Source organism: Danio aesculapii, chromosome 5 (genome assembly GCF_903798145.1).
Source record: "Danio aesculapii chromosome 5, fDanAes4.1, whole genome shotgun sequence".
Taxonomy (NCBI): domain Eukaryota; kingdom Metazoa; phylum Chordata; class Actinopteri; order Cypriniformes; family Danionidae; genus Danio; species Danio aesculapii.
This window is the reverse complement of record NC_079439.1, coordinates 25,384,679-25,399,246: the sequence shown is the minus strand read 5'-3', so window position 1 is coordinate 25,399,246 and position 14,568 is coordinate 25,384,679. Positions and strand designations below refer to the sequence as shown.

General features: G+C 33.5%; 1 protein-coding gene across 1 annotated transcript; it reads right to left on the bottom strand.

The window, feature by feature from the left end:
* Positions 1–3,041: 3,041 nt before the first annotated feature.
* ctdnep1a (CTD nuclear envelope phosphatase 1a) lies at positions 3,042–12,650 on the bottom strand. The gene is made up of 8 exons (XM_056456898.1): positions 12,009–12,650; positions 10,056–10,122; positions 9,283–9,401; positions 7,690–7,761; positions 7,411–7,527; positions 7,147–7,258; positions 6,942–7,026; positions 3,042–3,980 (listed from the first exon to the last, which is right to left on the bottom strand). Exons 1-8 carry the CDS (start codon positions 12,111–12,113, stop codon positions 3,920–3,922), a joined length of 738 nt encoding a protein of 245 aa, XP_056312873.1. The 5' UTR covers positions 12,114–12,650; the 3' UTR covers positions 3,042–3,919.
* Between the last annotated feature and the right edge of the window lie 1,918 nt (positions 12,651–14,568).

The window sequence follows — 14,568 nt, the reverse complement described above, 5'->3', positions numbered from 1 at the left end:
GGTGGCGTACGTCAGGTTACGTCAGCTGCGTAATGACGTCAACAGTTTTCAGGATCATTAGAGCCACTGGTCGGTCGGGACCGGTCGGTCCAGGAGACCTACGTGGCAAAACCTGATAGTAAACGCTGAAACAAGTGGATTAAGTATATTGGAAAAAGTAGCCTATGGTGGTAAAGTGCACAAGCAGGTGGTTGGAGATCTGCCCTGGTAAAGAAACGTTTGCAAGTTCGAATCAATCATAAACTGACACCCCACAAAAATTAACTAAGGTTTTACGACAAAACCCCAAAACATAGTTATTTTAGTTAAACCATGGTAACCACAAATTCACTATGATTTTGCTACACTTGCTACCTTAACCATAGTAGGCTACTTGTATAAAAAAATAGTAAACTTTGCTTTAAAAAAACGTTTAATTGTTTTTGAGGACACTCGTGCACATGACCTAAAAAGACAGGTACACAAGATATGATTTGATCATCTGAGACATATTTTAAGAATCCAAAAAGTCAGGCCAAAATCAAGTACTTGATCATTAGTTGTTCACAAACAGTTAATGATCACTGTATATTTTTCCTCCAGTTGAAATCTGCTAGTATCATTTGAGGCACAGTCCTGCAGTGTTGCTTCTCCAACAACCAGCTTGTAACCAAGCACACAAAACTGATTACACAATTAGAATGACACACATTTAGCTACTTCCTTTTATTCCCCCAAGACAAGCCATAAACAAAACTAACATGCAAGATTGTTTTTGGTTATTAACATTTAAATTCTGTGTGTGAATGCAGTGCACAGGGATAGTTGATTTATAAATTAAAATGTACTCACTCTTAAGGGGTTCCAAACATTCATGTTTCTGTTTTCAGTTGAACACAAAAAAAGATGTTTTGAAGAATGCTGGAAACCGGTGGACACAGGCATACATACTAGGGAATAAATACTTTTGATTTTTAATGTTCTTCAAAATGTCTTCTTTTTTGCTTAGTAAATGTAAGAAACTCAAATATGATTAGACCAAGAGGCATGTAAGAGAATAAAAGGTATGTAAATGATGACAATTTAAAAATTTGTTTGAACTATCGCCTTAAACTTGATCTTGTTTTGAGCCAGACTTTAACCACAGAGGAGATGGAGATTTTTGGCAAAACAAAAACCATTACTTATGCTGGACCTTACTCTAACAAAAGCTGACTAAACAGCTGAACAAATCAGTCTCACACTAATTATCCCCTAATGCACCTAATTATCTTATACAAGCATGGTTTTATTTTGTATAAGTGGTTTTATATGATTGGCAGAAATTAGTTTTGCACATCATAAAGAATATTAAAATTTGCATGATGATATTGGGTTGCTTTTTTTGCATATGGATGAACTTGTGTGTAAAAAATTTAACGTGTGTGAGTATAATGCAGAAAGACATAAAGACTCTCCATAGAACCTCTCCACTAACATTCTCACATTAAAATCAGCATTAAAAAGTAGTTCCTTATTGTGACAGTTTATGCAAGAGAAATGTCTTAAGAAAGTATCATGGGACTTGATTTTGTCTATGTGGAAACACAAACAAATAACAAATAAGGGAACAAGAAAATATATATATATATACACCCACACACACATCATTAAATAATTTATAAGCTGCAAAATGTCAAACGTAGTGAGTTTATTGATCTGCTGTCACACTGTACGAGTGCTGGTGTTGCAGAATATTGCACGGCTATCGGTCAATCAGATTCGAGAGCATTCGAGGAATACAATTGAGGTCAGAATTATTAGCCCCCATTATTTTTCTCAACAATTTCTGTTTAATAGAGAGAAGATTTTTTTTCAACACATTTCTAATCATATTAGTTTTAATAACTCATTTTTAATTAATAATTAATTAACTAATTAATTTATTTTATCTTTGTCATGATGACAGTAGATAATATTTGATTAGATATTTTTATTTAAGTGACATTTAAAGGCTTAACTATGTTAGTTAGGCAAGTTATTGTATAACGATGGTTTAATCTGTAGACTATTGAAAAAATAAATAGCTTAAAGGGGCTAATAATTTTGACTTTAAAATGGTTCATAAAAAATAAAAAAACTGATTTTATTTTAGCCGAAATAAAGCAAATAAGACTTTCTCCAGAAGAAAAAAATATTATCAGACATACTGTGAAAATTCCCTTGCTCTGATAAAACATCATTTGGGAAAAGTTATAAAAAATTCAAAGGGGGGGCTAATAATTATGACTTCAAGTGTGTGTATATATATATATATATATATATATATATATATATATATATATATATATATATATATATATATATATATATATATATATATATATTGCAGAAAGACACTCCATAGGACCTTTTCACTAACATTCTCATTTTAAAATCGGCATAAACAGGAAGTTCTCTATTGTGACAATGACTTCTTAAGAAAAATGACTTCTTAAGAAAGTATCATGGGAGTTGATTTTGTTTATGTGGAAATCATTACGTTAGTTAAACTAAATATAATATATATATGCATTGCTAATTTATTTATAATAAACTGCAATATTCTTCACAGTGACGTTAAAAGTCACTAATATTGACCCATACTTTTTACTGTTATTGAACACTGAGGTGAAACCAGCTAACTGAGAAGGAAATTTAGGTTGAATGGAAGCAGATCTAAATGTAAGTTTCAGCTGCTTGCAAAGATGAAAAGGTGCAAGGTTTAAGCAGATGTTAAAAATTGGATACATTTAAAAAAAAAAAACATTGATGAATGAATACTTCACACTTTTCACCTTACAAGTGAATGACTTGCATCCCCCCCCCACTTATTTACACAACAGCAGCGTTTGCATTTAAGGGGTCTGAAATTGCAAAAACCAGTAAAACCAGTTTTGAGAACGATACTTTTTACATCTCTGTGTGAAGTACAAAGATGTGAATTGTTGAGGGTGTGCTTGTGTATTGTCTTCAGTCTACAGGCATTAACCAATATCTAAAAATATAACCGCATACCCCACAATAAAGTGCAAGAGACTGTCTTGTCAGTTGTTGACAAAAGGCTCCATTTTATTTCTGTTATAGCAGAGTCCTTGTTGCTCAGTGTCTCTCTCTCTTTCTCACACAGCGGCTGATGTATCCACATCGAAGAGCATCTAAAAATCTGTCCTTGAAATAGAAGATAAAACCTCTCAGATTTAACCACAGGCTCCACATGAGCCATTTAAAAATACACAGAAAATTAATACCATAAGCTGTAATAATGGACTGTAGTTTTCACTCCTGCTGACCTTACAGTTATCTCTACCACAGCATACTATTAGTACAACGGTATTAACAGCTCTCAGCTCTTAACACAGAGAAGAGGCCAGATACCTGAGATGGCCGACTGAAGAATAAAAAAAAAAAAAACAAGAGAGAGAGAGAGAAAAGGACAGAAGCTTTACGAGAGAATGAGTGGAAATGACCATTTGTGCTAAGGTCATATGTAACCAAAAAGACAAAAGACACGGCGGAAGTGCTAATGATTTGTGGAATCTGACTGGTAGTTATAAACCATTAAATGATTCTTCGTTTACCCCGATAAATGAAGGGTAAAGTTGCAATCAGACACATTCTCCCCAATTCAGAAATACTCCAACATGCACACGTTGAATCCAACAACTGTAAGGCAGAGATTCTGTTTTTTAAGGAAAGAAATACAAGAAAAATGCCTCTCAATTCGTTGAGTTCCTTTGTAATGGTTTCTTCACTTAGTCTCCTTTCTGTCCTCTCATGTCTTCTCAGAGGAGTCCATATGACTAATGGGAGCTCACATGATGACGAGAGGCTGAAACTCCAGCGCAGGAGAGGTTAACACCTAGCGGGCAGAGCCATGTAAAATCAAGACCGGAAGAGAAACTGGTCCTGACAGATAGGATCACCAGAGCCGGTGCTGGTGGAGATTTCGACTGAGGACGGAGCGAACATCTGAGGTAAACCTAGAAATGAGAATGAAAGCGCAGTGTAGTTTACTGAAACAGCAACATAAAATGTGTCAAACAAACAAAATAAAAATCCCGAAACCTGTCCGTATTGTAATTTATTGCACGCTTCAAACTTTGTCATTCTGAAATGCTTTTTTTAATAATAGTTAAGTTTAATTTAAATACAATTAATATGAAATTACTACAATAGACACTACCTGACAAAAGTCTTGTAGCCTATCCAAGTTTTAGGAACAATAAATAATAACTTTACTTCTAATTGATCATTTGGTATCAGAAGTGGCTTATATAAAAGGCAAAGGCCTCTAGATTACGCTTATTTTACCAAAATTAATCATGATCATGCCTTGATTTTTAATTATTTAATTATAACAGTAAGGTCTGACTTTTCTTAGACAAAAGTCTGTTCACTTAACAAAAATTATGTACAGTATAGAATATAAAGTCAGTGGAAAAAGAATTAATATTGTGTATGACTCCCATGAGCTTGAAGGACTGCATCCATACATCTCTGCAATGACTCAAATAAGTTTATTAATAAAGTCATCTGGAATGGCAAAGAAAGCGTTCTTGCAGGACTCCCAGAGTTCATCAAGAATCTTTAGATTCATCTTCAATGCCTCCTCCATCTTACCCCAGACATGCTCAATAATGTACATATCTGGTGACTGGGCTGGCCAATCCTGGAGCACCTTGACCTTCTTTGCTTTCAGGAACTTTGATGTGGAGGTTGAAGTATGAGAAGGAGCGCTACCCTGCTGAAGAATTTGCCCTCTCCTGTGGTTTGTAATGTAATGGGCAGCACAAATGTCTTGATACCTCAGGCTGTTGATGTTGCCATCCACTCTCGCACACCCCGTAAACTGAATGTAACCCCAAACCATGATTTTTCCTTCACCAAACTTGACTGATATCTTTGAGAATCTTGAGTCCCTGTGGGTTCCGATAGGTCTTCTGCAGTATTTGTGATGATTGAGATGCAGTTCAACAGATGATTCATCTGAAAAATCTACCTTCTGCCACTTTTCCAAATGATCAACTAGAAGATATTATTTGTTGCTCTTACAACTGGGATCGACAACAAGACTTTTGTCAGGTAGTGTACACCAAACAACATGTTATTTTCAAATTTAATTCAAGTTTACATCATGAGCGCATTACTCCATTATGATTAAAATAAGTAGTTTTTTAGTTACTATAACTTTATTACTTGCTAATAACTTTAACTTATTATGAATAACTTTTTTGAACTCTGAAATGACATTCAGTCAGTATATAGCTCTTTGTATCCATAATAATGAATATCAGTTGAAATCAGTCCAATCTGAGCTTGCTATATATATATATATATATATATATATATATATATATATATATATATATATATATATATATATATATATATATATATATTGTCCCAGAAAAGAAACTATTTTAAGAAAAAAATTTTCCAATGCTAATAATTTAATAGTGATAACATAACTATTAAATAGTGATAGCATAATAGTATATTACTCAATTAATAATAATAATAATAATGATATTATAATAGGCAATAATTTTATGAGGGCCTAGTTATGATTAACCCTTGTACACTGTTCAAATGTACTACCCTTTTGTTATGTTAGGGATGAAAACTGAATTAAATTGCTGTAAAACTGCATCAGATAAATGTTCTCATAAATCTGTTAAATCAACCTCAGTCCTGATCAAAACTACTAAATGTTTTTATAAATTACAGGATTTTAATTCTTTAAATGCCAAATTCATAAATGATGTCACTGATTTGGTGAAAAAAACACACAAAATAACTTATTTTTAAAATAAAAAGTAATTGTAGACTGTTTTTTTTTTTTAATCTTTCATCACAGTCTTGGACGTGAACAATTAGTAACAACATTGGCTTTGATGCATTGTTAGATTTTCATTTTTTCTCCTTAATTTACTGTTGGTGGCTGTTTTTGCCCCATTGGCTTCCGTTATAACCACATTTGATGATGCATAAATACACAGTCTTTGTTTTTATTCACTTCATGTAGTTCTGAGAGCTGACATGCATATTTTGATTTTCTTAGACACATCAAGGTAAGTGCGCAAAGGTCACTCTCGCACTCTCACAGACACACATACACCACACACTCACAGACACATATACACACATACACACGCTTCAATCTACTGTTATACTTCACATCAAATCTAGAAACTAAGCTTTTTTTGCCAGGCTTTTAAAATATTAATGGTGCCAACTACTGATCAACAGTAAAAATTAAAATTGTACCTCTTCCTACAGGGAAAACCAATCAAAACAATCGAAAATGCATGATTATATGGTGACATGGTTTTGTAATAAAAAAATGTGATTATAATAGAAGTCAATGGGGCAAAAACAGTCACCAACTGTAAATTAGGGAGAAAAAAAATGAAAATCAATCAAAAACAATGCAAAAAGGCAGTGCTGTTTCACATGTGCACGACTGTGATGAAAGGTAAAAAAATAAAAAAATAAAATAAAGTCCACAATTACTTTTTATATTAAAAATACAAAATTTTGTCTGTGTTTTTTAAAAAAACACATAAGTGACATCATTTATGAATTTGGCAATTAAAGAGTTAAAATCCTGTAATTTTCTAAACAATTTAGTAGTTTTGATCAGGACTGAGGTTAATTAACAGATTGTTGAAAAAAAATATTTATCTGATGCTATTTTACAGCAGTTTAATTAAATGCATGTTTTCATGTCAAACAGAACAAAAGGGCAGTCAATTTGGCCAGAGTCTATTGTTGAGCTTTTTTAAATTCACAGCATTTTCTCAGAATGTGTGTCTACATAAGATTATCATTCTGCTAGCTGAAACACAGAAAAAGTTCATCCCATAATGGATGAAAACATCTCCAACAGTACATAAGGATTAAAAGGTCACTATGATCAAGATTTAAGATATTGCTCATACCTCAATGCATCCAACATCGGGAGCAGGTTAAGAAGTGCTGTGTCACTTGGGTCACTGAACCAAGACTTTATAGGTATTGCATTGTCTGGGGGTTCAAATGATATTTTTTAGTTTTTAAATTGCACACAAACAGAATTAACACCTTTATCATTAACTTTAGAAAATTAAAGTGGCCTGTTTATAAAAAAAAAAAAAGAAGATGTACCTGGGTGACTTCGATAAGCTCCTGGCGAGTTATCCAGAATAACTATACTGGAGAGATCACTGTGTACTACAGACAGATCTTTAATGTAGCTTCCTAGATCCAAAGTGCAGTGCTGCAAAAGGCGGGGAAAAAAGAGATGAGTTCACGAATACAACAATTACAAATAAAAAAGCTATTTCATAGGGAGGATAGATTAACAAATGTCATGATTTAAGATTATAAAATACAATTTTGAAGTATAAACGTGACGCCAGTGGGTTTTACCTGTCTATAGTATCTTCTTTTAAGGATGCCTCTGTTGTTATCCAGCTTATCTGCTACGGCTGATCCATATATCTCCATACTGGCTGTAAATACTACCAACTCATACCACTGACTAACCTGGTATTTGAAAACAAAAGAAAACATTGACGTACCCATTAGAAAATTGGGGAGTTTAATCAAAAGTAATATTTGTGCACAATGTAAACGCAAGTGAAACAATTAATGAATGTTAGAAAATGTAATTTGTTCGGTAATCTGCCAAAATAGGAGTTCACTTACCACTTCTAAAAAGAAATCAACATGTGGCCTTTTATGGACAAAAAACCTGACTGGGTGTTTGTCTATTACCACCTGAACAAGAGAAAGAAAAAAACAAGTTTAAAAAAAGTAATCAGAATTGACCATGAGGTTTAATTGGAACTGGGCGTTTAATTGAATTTAAATTGCTAATGTTATTGAGCAGAGCTGTAATTGTCATGCACATCTTGTCAGGGAACCACAAGGTGATCAGCAGTAAATCTCCTCCAAAGGCCACAGGGCGCTCTTACATGGCATTGCATTATGAACAGAAAATTTGACCTCTTTAATTGATTTAGTGTGACTAATTACACATGACTACAGAATCATCTCACAGCCGTAGATCATTGAGAAGCTACACAGCTGTCATCATCACAGAACGACCATCTCGCTGTCATTATTGATAAAATAATTCAATTTAGATTTTAAAACGGATTTTTGTGTAGTGAACTACGAATCTGTGTGGTAAACATGCTGGAGGTTTACTAGAACCAGCTTTACTGACAAAATGCACATTAAAGTTGGCGTCAATAGCCTTGTGGTCAGTCGACACATAGCATCGAGGTGCACACGGCGACCCAAGTTCGATTCCCGGCTCGAGGTCCTTTGCCGATCCTTCCCCTATATTTGCTCTCCACACTTTTCTGTCTGTAAAATCTCCACTGTAGTATACCAATAAAGGTGATAATATTTATAAAATGCACATTAAAAATGCCTTAGCTTTAATATAAATTCATGTTGGCTCTGCGATTTTATTTATTTACTTATTTATTTTTACATTGTAAATCTATACCACCATTCATATATCTGAGGTCAGTAGTATTTTTAAAGTGTAATTAACTTACACTCACAGATTTATTTATTTGATTAGAAACACAATACAACAACTTTAGGTTTAATCCCTTTCTAAATAAAAGTATTACTTTCAAATAATAACAAATAACAATTTTCACACCATCACATCAGGACTTCAGTCCTTCAGCAGCTTCATTGACTTACTGTTCAGTATTGATTTTAAGACTCTGATTTTAACCTGCAAAGCAGTACACGGGTTAGCTCCAGATTACAATTGTGATCTGGTGACTTTTTCTACTCCTACTCGCTGTCTTTGTTCTTTATTTTGTATCAGCCACACTGTAGAACAAAAACCATGGAAGGTAGGGCTTTTTCTTAATTTCTACAGTGCGCCTAAATTATGGAATGCATTACCCATAATTATTTAGAATGCCATTTCTTTGGATTGTTTTAAGAAACCTCTCAAGACACATCTTTTTAGCAAAGCATTTAATTTAATTGTTCTTTATTGTTTTAGCATTGTGGTGTGACTTCTGGCTTTTTACTGGGATTTAATGTAAGCTTGTAATTCTCTGCATTTTTTTAAATTTGTTATTAAATATCTTGTAGCACTTTGAGTTTAAAAAAAGCGTATCATAAATAAAATTTATTATTATTATTATTATTATTATTAATGGATGAACAGGACAGTAAAATACCCAGTGAAATAAAACCTGCATTTGTCAAGCAGTTATTAAAAATATATTTCTACATTCTATTGATGGAGCACAGTGTTTGTACCTTGAGGATAAAGTCTGGTGGTGTTCCCGGCCTCACTGTGGGTCTAAGGACACCATCATGGTGAGAATGAATCAAAGTCTCATCCAGATCCAACACCAAGATCTTCCTCTTCACCGCATCTAAAACAAATAGTCAACACATTCATCACAAACACAGAGAAGTGGCGATTCTACATGCAGAAATACAATATACAGTTTAAACACAGATCAGTCTCTCTAGTATTGACATGTATTCTTAGCTCGATTCATTATAGTAACACACTATTAGTACACTATAAAAAGTGATTAGTTACTTGCCTATATGTGTGTGTGTTGCCTTAAAACAACAAGTTGACTTTACTTGAAAAAAATGAGTAAACGTGTTGCAACTTAGAACTGTTAAGTAGACTTCATTTCTGTAAATACAGTTCATTTACTTAATTTTAAGGTGATGGGTTTACTCACTTTTTTCAAGCAAAGTCAATTCGCTGCACGGGTTTACTCACTTCTCTTTAAAGCAAAATCAACTATTCACTTTTTGTGTGATGAACTTGGTCACAAAATCTTTTCCAAGAGATGGCTTTTAATATTTAAAATAGAGCTTCACAAAATCAGTTTAAGTAGAACAATCTTTCAAAATAAACAAAACTTTGTTGACAGTGATTGGTTTACTAAAGATTCGGTGTCACAGATGACTCTTCAAATCAGCTTGCAACTTTGCTTTCAGCTGTGTGGTTAGAAGTTCTCCTAGTGGACAGAACTGAAAATAACACATGAAAAAGGGACTGAACTTACTGAGTCTGTTTCTGGAAATGGGGGACAGAGGTAATATGTCATAACGCACTGTTTGGTACTGGATTATCTGTAGAACACAGAAAAAATACTGTCAATGACGGATACAAGATTGTATTTTCATTGCTTCCAAAATACACATGGATTAAATTAAGATCCTATATAATTCAAGGACTTTTCTTGATCAATTTCTTCATCTTTGAGCCCTAGTGCAAGGCTCTGATGGAGGCATCATGTAGCAGAGAACTATATAGTCACCCACCCAGTTGGCCCCATACTGTCACGACTATTAATACACCACCAAAACAGCTGTTCAAAGAAGTCACAGAAGTTTAGGACAAGTAGAAAAATTGGTGTACTTTTTGTACCTGCTTTTAGGTTTTCATTGCAAATCATTTTATGTGAATGAGATAAAACTTTAAATAAAAATCTGAAACTTTGGATTAGCACTGAAACATTTGGAAATTCACATTAGGAAGGGCAGCCAAATTAGGAGCAAGAAAACCACAACTAACTGTTTAATCAGGCTTAGTTTAACACTCAAAACAACACTTTGCTGGTTCAGGTAGTTATATAAAACAACCCAAGGTCATGTTGAGTTATTTTTCAGAGAAGCCCTTTAGTTAAATGCACCAATTAAAATGGTGCAAAACTTTAGACGGTTTTAAAACAGAAAATTAGAAGTATTTATAAGTATTGTATTTATTTTAAGTAAGTGTTTTTTAGCAATACACACAACAACATTTGGCGCAAATAAAAACAATGTAGCGTAATTTAATGTCAACTGAACCAGAGGCCTCGGAAGAAATAAAAATAAAGGGTAATGAAAGCTAAAAATGTCATGCTTTATGTAAACTTATGAGATGGCGTTCAAAATGTCAATTTTCACCTGATGTCTGAAGGTGGTATGGGTACTTTTGAAAAGATTTGAGCATGATAATGGTTTATACAGAAATTGGTAAGTGTAACAAACTTTTTAATGGTGCAGTATGGTTTATTTCCAGTGTTATAGGGATATAAGTGTGGCTCCATGAATAAAATGAACACAATTTCTGTGAAAAACGAGCAACACTGAAACTAAAAATATATATTGTTTCCCTCTATTAAAATAGGAAATAACTGAGCACCAAACAAAGGTATTTCTCCATTCCTGTGACTAAATGCACATTACCATCCTTTTTGATTCCTCTCAATCATAAAACTTTTGTTGTTTTCATTCTAACTCATAAATCAATATCAGATATACTGAAATCTCAGTGTCACATTTGTTTCACACTGCGTGCCACTTTACATATGGTTGATACTTGTATTTTAAAAAAGGGTACCCGAAGAATAAAAAAAGAAAACTGTGAAACTAGGAATACATCTTGTTTTTCTCTACCAAAACAAGTGATGGTTTTGCTTCTGTCACACATCGAGACACAAACATATAGGAGGGGTCCAGAGTTCAATGTAATGAGGACAATGACATACAGCATCATAAACACACAGGTCACAAAGGCCAAAAGTTTCACTAAACTCTTCTGATACATCGCAAACTGCTAACTTATCATAAAAAGAAATATACCCATCTAAAACACTCATATTTTCATAATATCAAGTTATTTAACACAGATGCTACACTGGCCTGTTTGCACTGAGGGTCATAAAGTTTGCATAATGGACAGCTTTGTAAATATATTCTTGATTGACTAACAGCTCCTCAATAAACTATTGCCCACACACACACACACACAATAAAACGTGCTACTTTTAGGAAGTACTGCATGACATTTATCACTCATATACATCTAAATCAATGTCATTTTGTTATTATTCAAACCCAGTTATTTTAATTATAAGTGAAGACATGCACTCTCAAATGAAGTAAAACTACATTGTTTATGGATGACAGGTAGGAATATAGTGAAAACATGATCTGGCGTTCACCCAGACAGATGTTGATGTGCTGCTCACCGTTCGTAGATGCTTCCTGAGGATGTATAAAAAGAAACTCCATATTCTAGACGTCACTCCGAGGAAGGTGCGAATCCCCAGTAAACACTGCCGAGTCTTCAACATGCTGACAGTCGATGATCGGCGCAATCATAGAAAACAGTTTCACCATCAGCGGAGATGAACAGAAGAGTTGAAGTGTGCGGCTAGAGCTAATCAGGTCGGCTAACCACTTCCCGCCGCTTCTCTGCTTGTAAAGTAAAGCAAACGCCGCTGGGCAAACTACAGACAAGCAAAGGCTCTGTTGCACTTGGACCAGCCAGTGTCACAAAACTGCTAAAATGTCAAAGGTGTCAAAAGTGTGCAGCCACGCACACAAACAAACCTCTGCGCTCACAGGCTAGCTGGACTTGTATTTCATTGGCAAGGCTGCTAGCTGTGGATCTGGCGAGCTCTGCAACAAACGATCCCTCCTCGGATTGACGACCCTTGTGCTCGACGGTTTCTATGTTAATCTCAAGACCTCAGTCAATCGGCCAAGTGTGCAAAAAGTCCAATCGGACGCCATCAAATTCGTTTTAGTGCATATCCGGGAGCTAACTGTGAGCCGCCATCGGTACTTTGGTTTCGTCACTTCCGAGAAACAACAAACGCGTCCTTAGTGAAGCGGGGCAAAGTCAGACTAGGACAGGAGGATTTAAATCAAATATAGTTTATGACAGATGACGTTCGTTTACATATTTACGAATGGAGAGCCAATAGGACGAGCTGTTAAAACAAAAACAACGTTTTTTGCATCTTGTATTTTTATATTATAAAGACGTCATGTGACATTTCATATATCTAATAAAGAGCTTCTGAAAAAATTGGTGTAACTAAAGAGGATTGTACACAGCATTACCGGTCAATAATCTTTTATGCTATGCAAAATTCTTCATTCATAAATGCAGGTTTTTGACACCGCCCTTCTGTTTTACACTTTATTAATGAACTTGCTATTATGGCTTCAACACTTAACTTTGTCAAATGATAAAGCTACTGAAGTAGCTACTTTTTCCGTGCATTTTGTACCATATAGCCTCTTCACAACCCTTTGATGGTTTTTATTGTATATCCTTTTATTATTTATTTTATTCATTTCTTTTTTATTTGTTTTTATTTCTTTACTTATTTTTTATTTTTTAATGTCAACTACAATTGTCATTACCATACATTGTCTCCCCTCCCCAATATTTGTATCTGCCTATGGTTTTAATTGTATTACTTCATGCTTGTTTTATGTGTTTAAGGCCTACTTTGTTTGTATGTTTCTTTGAATAAAAAAGAGCTTTAAAAAAAAACATTATTTTTGTTTAGTTTTAGCTGATGACTATATTTTTGTATCAGGTACAATATTTCTGTAATATTACCCCAACACAAATGCAGCAAATATTAAAACAAAATTTGATTTTATTATTTTAAGATATGAATACTTTTTATTATTATTTTAATAAAATTAAATATGTAATTATTTATTTCAGCACCCATGCCTTCCTCATTTTAATTTAAATAATCTTAATTTATATTTAATTCCATTTTTAGTCAATTAGCCAATCACTTTTATACATTCATGCACTTTTATGCTGCATTACCATATGCTGATTTATTATGTATGTTTCATGTTTTACTCTTGTTTGTGTGTCTGTGTGTGTGTTTGTTTCAAACATAAATGACTTTTCAAGTCAAGGCGACTTGATTGTCGTTCTGCTGTATGTGGACATGTAGTGGAATGAAAAGTTGTGTCTTGCAGGACCTCTGTGCCGAAATATACATATAACAATACAGTATAAGAAAAACAATTAAAGAGCTACGCAACAGTTAACCCATCTGCCTACACGTATACCATAATTACTATTCACTATTTACTTATTTAATTACTATAGGGTTGACTGCACATATACACAAACTGAGACTGTACAAAACCTTTACATAATTATTGTGGATAACATTGCGAGATATATTATATATATATATATATATATATATATATATATATATATATATATATATATATATATATATATATATATATATATATATATATATATATTATAAAGAAAACATTATTTGTACATGAAATTGTTAAAAAATGTGTATTTTGTACAATAAATTGTTGTGGAGAAGAGATTTTAGGGGTAAGCAACACATTGTGCTAAATGATTTGACTGAAAAGCAACATGAACATTGTCCTATTGAGTCTTTGTAGCTCTTAATGTTTGAAAAAAGTGACTATTTAGTGGGATAACATGATATGGTGTTTCTCATGAAAAAAAAACAACTTTAAAGGGCTACACATCGAATATTTGATATTTTGTGTTCAACAGAAGAAAGAATCATAGTCATAAAAGCTAAAACCACATGAGGGAGAATTAAGAATGAGACAATTTTCCTTTTTTTGGGGTGAACTACTATACTTTTAATACTCGACAAAAGAAATAAACACCTACATCTTGTAAACAATGATAAATTGTCAATTATGCTTGAACTTTTTATTAAATATATAAAATTAAATGCTTCAATAAGCACACACACATTGGCATTG

What these genes read in the sequence shown, in the direction of transcription:
- ctdnep1a (XM_056456898.1), bottom strand. Translation starts at nt 12,113, where the DNA reads ATGTTGAAGACTCGGCAGTGTTTACTGGGGATTCGCACCTTCCTCGGA. An exon ending in CACCAGACTTTATCCTCAAG is followed by an intron (nt 7,762 to 9,282) that starts GTACAAACACTG and finishes TCTCTTGTTCAG; the next exon opens with GTGGTAATAGACAAACACCC. An exon ending in AAAGAAGATACTATAGACAG is followed by an intron (nt 7,259 to 7,410) that starts GTAAAACCCACT and finishes CGCCTTTTGCAG; the next exon opens with CACTGCACTTTGGATCTAGG.